The sequence below is a fragment of the Brassica oleracea genome, chromosome C2, assembly GCF_000695525.1.
Source record: "Brassica oleracea var. oleracea cultivar TO1000 chromosome C2, BOL, whole genome shotgun sequence".
Classification (NCBI taxonomy): domain Eukaryota; kingdom Viridiplantae; phylum Streptophyta; class Magnoliopsida; order Brassicales; family Brassicaceae; genus Brassica; species Brassica oleracea.
In genome coordinates this window covers 36,631,809-36,641,053 of record NC_027749.1, presented here as the reverse complement: position 1 = coordinate 36,641,053, position 9,245 = coordinate 36,631,809, and the positions used below count along the sequence as shown (strand labels likewise).

Sequence of the window (9,245 nt, the reverse complement as noted above, 5' to 3'; positions counted from 1 at the left end):
GTTCGTCGGTATATTCCGACGACCATTGTCCGTCGGTATATTCCGACGCCCAATGTTCGTCGGAATACACCGAGGAACATGCTACGTCGGAATTGTCCGAGGAATACGTAGTTTTTCCGATGAACTCTGGTCTCGTGTGTCCGCATCGTAATATCGTCGGAAGTTCGTCAGAATGACGTTTCTCAGTATTCGTCAGAAAGTCGTCGGAAGTTCTGACGAAATTCCGACGAATTTTTTTTTTCCGACGAAACGATACCGACGGACGGGTTCGTCGGAAATTCGTCGGAATCGGTCTATTCCGACGAATTTCCGACGTTTTCGGCCATCAGAATCCCTCTGTTTTCTTGTAGTGATTGGTGTCGGTCGACAGTGATGCCAGAATATGGGCTGAGGATATTTTATGACAGACTGAAGCCCAGAAGCAACCACAAATTACAAGAACACCCTTTGACGACCTAAAACCATATTTATGTGTTTTCTAAGCCATTGTTGACGGTTTTCTTTAATTCATTGTTCTTAGTTAGGAGAGGAAGGAGGAACTCCTTCAGAGTCATCCTGCAATTGCTTTGGTTTTATCATTGCTTTTATCTATTCTATTATATCTATCCATCTATGATTTTCTGTGACAACTTCATGCTTGAATAGATTTACCTGTTAGGTTTAGGGTTCAGATAGGATGAGGGACTAGCCCCAAATATAGGATTGCTAAGTTGTTAGGATATCCATCAATTGAATTGAACTTACTGCTTGTGTTCTAGAGTAGCTAGCTAAAATCATGTTGTTAGGATAATTAGGCGCAAGCGAGAGCTTGGTCCATTGCTTGAACCATTCATATTGTGCTAGGATTGCTAGAGAAAGACGAGAGTTGATCTAGGAACCTAGTGAACATAGTTCAAACCTGGTCGCTAAAGCTTGCTAGAAGGATCGTCGATCGACAACTCGGTAGTTATATCGATCGACGGTCTAAAAGGTGTATCGATCGACAGCTCGTTGATAGCGTCGATCGACACTTTCTCATGATCAATATGCGAGAGTTGAGATCTTAGATCTAGTAATAGATAATCAAAACATGCGAAAGTTGATAGATTATTGCTTAGTTACACTTTCTCAAAGTCAATATGCGAGAGTTGAGATCTTAGATCTAGTAATAGATAATCCAAACATGCGAAAGTTGATAGATTATTGCTTAGTTTGAGTTCTTGAATATTCAACCTTAGTCTCTATACTACTATAATCCTGATTGCCTGAATAGAAACCCTAGATCTAGCAACCATCCTTCCATAAAACCCCAAATCAATCAATCGAGCAATTACTTTGCTCACAAACCTGCTCTTTACATTTAATCATTAAATCAACCTAGCTTAATCAAACTGATTAGATTTATTTGGTTCCCTAGCTCCCTGTGAATTCGATCCCTAAGTACTACAACTCGACCTCTTATTTGAGAGAGTATAAATCACTCCTTAGGGTAATTTGAGTGATATCACATGACTACTCCAGCATCGATCGACGACCACCTCTTACCTACCAAGTGCAGCTACCACCTCTTACTCGGGAGGAATCATCAGAAAATTTGATGTGAAGATTGGTAATGCACTAGTTCTAGTTGACTTCCATGTCCTGGACAACAAGCTGAACATGAATTCTTCTCTACAACTTGGGAGAGCTTTCATGGCTACTGTAGGAGCAGTTTGCAATATGCAGACTAATCAGTTGTGTCTAACACTGATAAACCATGACGTCTACTATGATCCAGTCAGAATTGACAAGCCACACACGTCCACCACTGGAGTTGATACATGATTCATAGCAGCATGCTACTGCGACTTTGAAGCTGAATACGAGACAGAGTATGAAGCATCGATCGATAGCCAGACTCAACCATCGATCGACAGTACCATTCAGCCAACGATCGATACCCATCCCAGAGAATCGATCGACTGTAGTCCTGCGAATGAGACTTTAGCTTTCCCAGAACACAACTATCCAATTTTTACAGTTAACACCCAGCCTTAGACATCGATTGATTACCATTACGGTGACAGGATCAACAGACAAGGCGACTATCCTATTGGCAGTTGGGCAGACGATAGCCATCATGAGAGCTTTGCAGTGGACACTGCATTACCTGTGATGCAATCTGATGAGTATGATGAGGACTACCACAGAGAGAAGATTATTGAGTAATGTGGTCTTGCCATGGATGACGAAGGAGTTCTCCATACATCGCATACAGATAAGAAGGCAACATCGATCAACAGCAACACCAAGCCATCGATCGATATTCATCACACACCAGATTCTGAGGTACAAGTAAAAGATAATACATATTATGGTTATCTAACTCCGGAATTTGGTATTTTCAGGGATCTGGAAGGCCAAGAACGAGCCATGGATGGACTCATTCTCAACATATCCAGGGAGGACATTGCTGAAATCATTGCCATGAATGAGTCTAGAAACTTCTTAGACATGCAGAACAAAGCAGAAGATCCACCATCGATCGACAAAACAGATGCACCATCGATCGACGGTTATCCCAAATTCAGACGAAGAGCACTTCATCAGAACATAGAAAAAAACCTCGCTGGGAGAGTCGAGACGAGTATGGTTTATACAGAGATGAGGATGGATTTGCACGTGCTGAAGATGGCAGAATCATCCATGTGTCCAAGGAGGAAATCCTAGTTATTCTACAGAGAGCCGAAATTAGTTTACCAGAGTATGCAGAGATACACATACCAATCGTGCTAGAACAAGACACTTACGGCAAAGTAGAGATTGATGAGTTAGTAACAGAGATCTACAGAGCTATGAGGACGACATATGGTTATCATTCCAAGAGGCTCGATGACATCTACTACCCATTCAACAAAAATATAGACTGGTTAACCACACGCACGGATGAGATGAAGCAAGACATAGCCATGATTCAGGAACAACATGCAGTCGGACCAGGAACATCAAAATCGATCGCCACTCACACTCAACCATTGATCGACGCCCGCATCCAATCGTTGATCGACGCTCGACTTGCATCATTCGAAGATATGCTACAATCATTCACTTATAGGTTTGATGGTGTCTACTACCCGCTCCATGACGACATAACTTCATTGACTACACGTATAGACGCGCTGCAGAAAGAGATGGACACGATTCATAGACAGCTCAATTTTCAAGCAGAACATTCACCATCAATCGACAGATGCACTCGCCCATCGATCGACAGCGACCATACACCATTACGAGGCAAGTTGGTAACCGAGAAGTTCTTACAGGATAAGCTTGCTGAGATCGCTTTCTCTCAAGACTTGTTGAAAGAAGATATCTATCAGGAGTTGAAGGACATCTCAGAATCAACACATGCCAAACTTGGAATGCACCAGCCCAGCATCAATAACCTTCAGAATATGATGCATGTCAATGAGGTTAATAAAGAGATACTGAAAAATCAGTGGACGAGAGGAGATGAGGCCATAAGAAACTTCATTGGTACATGGTTCCAAATGAGCAAGGAAGATGTAGATACTTGTTTCCCAACAAGTATTCATCCAGCTCCTTACTGGCCAAACACAACCTCCAAAATCAAGCTAAATGACTATAACAAAGTGCTGAGTGTGAGGCAACCCACTATTACATAATTTCTTTCGGTTTTAGTATTTAAAGTCACTTATTTTCGTTTTTACCTTCATTGCAGGTCCAAAAAAAACCCAAAAGAGAACCGAGGAGACAATTGCTCAGCCATCAACCGATGAGACCAGGTCGACATCGATCGACAGCTCAACACCAAAAACGATCGATAAACACTTCACTGTGTCGATCGACATCGACATCAGCGGTCATGTATATCGTTTTCCATGTTACATTGAGTACTTATGATTTATGTTTTCACCAAAACTTCGACTGAATAAACATTGGGGACAATGTTATTTAAGTCTGGGAGGGGGAGGTTACTAATATTAGTTTATCTATGAGTTTTATACAAAGTTTTCGAAAATGTTTTTAATAGAATCAAGAAGTGGACAATCAACTTTTTCAATTTTCCTCACTTATCTAACTACTCTTTAGCACCATTCTTAGATTTATTGACTGCAGAATGTACTATAGATGCTAAAGTGAATCATCATGCCAATTATTCACACTTGCTGAGATTGTCTGAAGGAACCAAAGCCGACCTCCAACCTAATTGAGCTCAACTTGCTTGTCTTGGGGATTGATATACACTGGATCGGATTCCTCCTTCGGGTCTAAAAGGTAAAAAGCTTGGTGATTTTGGTTTCTTTCTCTTCTCTCTTCGGCATCCTATATAAGAAAAGAAAAGATTGAAATGATTTACTGAGATGCAGAGGGGTAGGTACATTACCTATCACCCCACTATTCTAATTCAAAGGAATGATCACACATTGTTGGAAGTGAGGGGTAGGTACATTAGCGATGACCCCTACACTTTGTCAAAAAGCAATAGAGTTTGCTGAAAAAACAAAAAGAAGATGAATAAGATGGACTGTAGCCGCATCATTGTTTATTCAAATTGAGATAAAAGGATTCAGAGAAGAGAGAAAAGAGGGAAAAAAGAAACCAGAATGAGACTGCCTGTAAACTCAGATACCTGCTGGGGTAAGAGTCCATGTGTCTTTTTAGTATGTTTTCAGGTTTTGGAGTGATTTGGAGGAAAGTGGTGATTTTGGTGCATTTTGGAGATAAAATGAGAGAGACCCGTATCTGAACATCAAACCAGTCCAGCGGTCGACGATTGAAGATTATAATCGATCCACACGCACCTTGTGTCGTCGATCAACGACGAAGCGCACAAAGACCAGACTTGGTTCCATCCGACTTTAAGCCCAAGTCCCACAAGAATTACCAAATTGCCCCTAACGAGTTTTAACATAATATGTATGTGCTTTGCCATCGTTCTAGGCAACACACGCTTTCATACTTTCTTACACAGCAAAATACTTAGAGTTTTAGGTTTGGAGAGAAGATCCAAGACTCCTTCAGAGATTTGTATCGGAACACCAAGTTTTTCTACTCCTATCCATTCTATGCAGTTTTATTATTATCTTGTTATGAACTGCTTAGCTATGTCTGAGTAGTTCTCTTTGTTATATTTAGAATTCAGATATTCATGAGGGATTAGCCCAAAATATAGAATTTCTAAGTTGTTAGGATATCAATCAATTGAACTGTTCTTTAATGCATGTGTTCTAGAGTAGCTACCTAGGACCTTGTCTTTAGATAATTAAGCGCCAGCGGAAGCATGGTCCTTTGTCTGATCTAGTTTACATTGTGATAGGATTGCTAGAAACAAGCGACAGCTTATTTAGTTTAACCTTGTGAACAAGTCAAACCCGCGCGGTAAAGCTTGCTAGAAGGAACGTCGATTGACAACTCAGTAGTTGCATCGATTGACGGGCTGAAAGGTGTATTGATCGACAATCCATAATTGGTATCGATCGACACTTTCTCAAGACTAACAAGCGATAGCTGAGGTCTTAGATCTAGACAATAGATAGTCTAAAAATACGAAAGTTGATCGACTATTCTTTAAGTTGAGTTCTAGAATATCCAACATACACTTAGTCTCTATATCTCTATAATCCTGATTGTCTAAATAGAAAGCCTAAGTCTAGTGCCTTTCATATCTGTTTAAAAACCTCAATTAAACAACCGAGCAACTGCCTTGCTCACCACTGCTATTTACTTTACACATGTTTGCCTAGCTAAACAACATAACTACTAGATCTTTTGTGTGCCTTAGCTCCCTGTGAATTCGATCCCTAAATGCTACAACTCGACCTCTTATTTGAGAGACTAAATCACTCCTTAGGGTAATTTGAGTGATATCAATAAGGTGATGCATTGTCCCGTACAATCACTTTTGACATGAGCAATGTCTTGTTTTGTCGGTACGAATGGTTAATGGGAAGAAATATGCGATGACAATCAAACCAAGACGTCTTCCAACCATGCTTCAGCTGAAATGCACATGTGCTTCCTGTGGGAACCGAAATTCGCACTGTCGATTTACGTTTAAATTAGGAAATTAGGAAAACCCTAATTTCCCGGAGGTCCCGGGTCTCTGCGAGAGCCAACGACAAGTGACCAAATATATGCGGAAATCATGAAAAGATATTGTCTTCCAGACATTCCAAAAGAACTAAATCCATCTGTGCATAATCCAAGATAAACATTGCGAATGTTGCGTGCAAAATCTTTGTGAACCGAATTCAAGTGTTTCCACGCTTTTTTGCATCTGACAGATGATTGATCTCGCATTTCTTCTGAGTATGTTCGGCATGCCATCTCATCGCTGCTGCAGTCTTTTCAGATTGATATAATCTCTTCATTCTATCCGTAATAGGTAAGTACCACATCCGCTGGTACAGTACCCTATTCCGTCCACGTCCTTGTGGTTTATATCGTAGCTTCTTGCAAAATTTACACTCCAACAATTCAGAATCTTTCCTCCAGTAGATCATACAGTTGTCTATACACACATCTATCATCTTTGAAGATAAGCCAAGACTATGAACCAATTTCTGAATCTCATAATAATATTCAGCACACAAATTATCTTCAGGCAAATACTCTTTAAGCAACTCAGTCATGTATCCATACAAACTTCAGGTAAGTTATGATCAGTTTTGATATTCATCATCTTAGCTGCCAATGATAATTTAGAAAGACCTTCTCTACAACCTTCGTAAATTGGCTGATTAGCTGTGGCTAGCATTTCATAAAATCTTTTTGCCTCCAAACTAGGCTCTTCTACATTTTCTACTTCCTCTATTACGGAGGTTGTTTCACGAAATACATTTGCAACCATATCATGCATCCTATCATGATCTATCATCTGATCTTCCTGAGCGATTTCAGAAGGCAAATGACTCGGTTCATCTCTATTACAAACATTTTGATTACTACTACTAGCTTCATTCCTACTATCACCCTCTCCATGGTGAAACCAGATGTAGTAATGTGGAGTAAATACTCTATTTACTATATTTTTCCAAACTGTTTCACTTTGAGAAAACTTGGTATTCTTGCATTTACGACAGGGACATAACATTTTACCTGGTACATGAATATCTCTGCTCCGTTCAGAAAATCGGTTGTCACTCTTCCCGTTGGATCTTTGTGTGCATACATCCAACTCTGAAGCTCATAGATATCTCGAGACATTTTTTAATTTTTTTCTCGTTTCATTGTGCATCTTAAGAATGAGGGTGGAGAGCATATTTATAGGAAAATTTCAATTTTGGTAGGTGGAAATGTTACTACCAATTTACGTTCACCATAAACTTTACTACTAATTTACAACTGTATTTCTCGTAAAAAGGTTGTTAATTAGATGGAAACTGTTCGATTTAAAATAGACGTAATTTATCGACCCCTTTACGACGAAATGGAAATTAGTCATAAACAAGTGGTAATATTATGACTAATTTACGACGAAAGGCTTTCTTAGAAAAACTACAACCAGGGCGTCGTTAATAAGACGTTACGTTACAACTAATTTATGACAAAATATTATCGTCGCAAAAGTACGTCTACCTCTTGAACAACAACAGCGTACGATGGTCAGAAACCCATCAGGCGCGGCTCAATATTCGAAGAGAACTCCTCAGCCTTGCAAACGCAACAGAGGAGTTACGACGATTTCATATGTCGTCGTAATGCAGACGTAAAGACGACGTTAAATTACGACGACACAATTGTAGTCGTAACTCGTGGTCGTTATGACCACTTTTCTTGTAGTGGTTTCGTTTTATCTTATATTCATAATTTATATTATGAAAGCAATAATTTTATTGCCTACATTCGTAAATTCATAACTAGTTTTATATGTCTTTGCTTACTCTTATAGATTTGCTTCCACGAACTATACTTCAATTACATCTAACCAATAATACAAGTTTTTTTTTAAAAAAAAATGGAGGCTTACCTTATGTAAACATGCACAATTCCATTCAATCTTTCATTATATAATTTGTAATATTTGTGACTATGACTTTTACATTTTTAATATTTATAGATTAAAAGTTATAATCTCTTTTATTATATTCACCCTGCGCAGGACGCAGATTACCACCCTAATATAACTATATAACAAAAGGTGATTGGTTGTACATATTTAGATTTTTTTTTGAATTAAACATGGTGCCCTTAAAATCAATAAAAAAATTGGTGCCGGATCTCTTAAGGCTCTGGATCCATTGGTTGGTACAAATATAAGTCAATGGTTATAAGTCAAGAAAGATAATGTAACGAGAATTTAAAAAAGAAAAAAAAAACAAGACAATTTTTTTTTTTTGCTTAAGACAATATTTAAGGAGGCAATACACACACACAAAGGCTTGAGTAAGCTTTTTAGTAAGATAGACACAGAGACACAGTTGCTAAAAAAAAAAAAAAAAAAAAGTAAGATAGACACGAAAACGTTGTTGTGAACCCAAATTAAAAAAAACCTCTGTAAACGACGACGCCCACGTGTCTGCTCCTCACCGTCTGGTTCGTCTTGTGTATCCTTAGTTCGGTTCACCTGGTTCGAGCTCAAAACCAAATCGGAGCCATTACCCATCCCGACGACGGTCTCTGCTCTGTCATTGAACTCTTAAAATAGTTAATGAAAGTTGTTTGGTTTAAAAATAACTGACCGTTGGTATGGGATAAAACAACAGCCTAAGCTTTGAACTCCATCTTCGCGGCTTGGAAGATCCAGGCGCCAAAGGAATGGAACACGAGCGGCGACCTTTGCTCCGGCATTGCCATCTCCGACCGCATCACCATCGATGACACAGACTACAACCCTCTTATCAAATGTAACTGCAATTTCCAAAACTACACAATCTGCTGCATCACCGCCCTGTACAGTACAAGCTCTCTTTTCTTTCTCTCTCTTTTTTGTCTCTGTATGTCAGCCACTGAATACTGGCGTGCTGTTGATTTATTTCCACAGCAAGGTTTTTGGGATAGATGTTGTAGGTAGGCCTGGGACGGATCGGATATCCGGGCAATTTTAAGGTATCCGGATCCGGATCCTTATCCGGCGGATCCATAATTTTACTATCCTTATCCGGATCCGGGGTTCTCGGATATCCGGGTGTCGGATATCTTCCTAAAAATTGTAATATCCGGCGGATATCCGGATCCGGATTTGGATCCTTAAAATAAATAAAAAATAATATTAATATATATATATATAATATTAACAATAATTTAAAATATATATATATAAC

General features: G+C 39.2%; 1 protein-coding gene across 4 annotated transcripts in view; it reads left to right on the top strand.

Annotated features, from left to right (window-relative positions):
• The first annotated feature begins 8,327 nt into the window (after positions 1–8,327).
• The window catches only part of LOC106322485 (probable LRR receptor-like serine/threonine-protein kinase At1g56140), a 14,001-nt gene continuing 13,083 nt past the window's right edge, over positions 8,328–9,245 (top strand). The window contains exons 1-2 of one of the 4 annotated variants that reach the window (XM_013760520.1): positions 8,328–8,597; positions 8,688–8,874. Coding sequence is in view for 1 of the 4 variants with exons in the window: in XM_013760517.1 (XP_013615971.1) it covers positions 8,799–8,991 (193 nt within the window). In the remaining 3 variants the exon portion in view is untranslated. The other 3 variants (XM_013760517.1, XM_013760518.1, XM_013760522.1) reach the window with 3 other exon arrangements.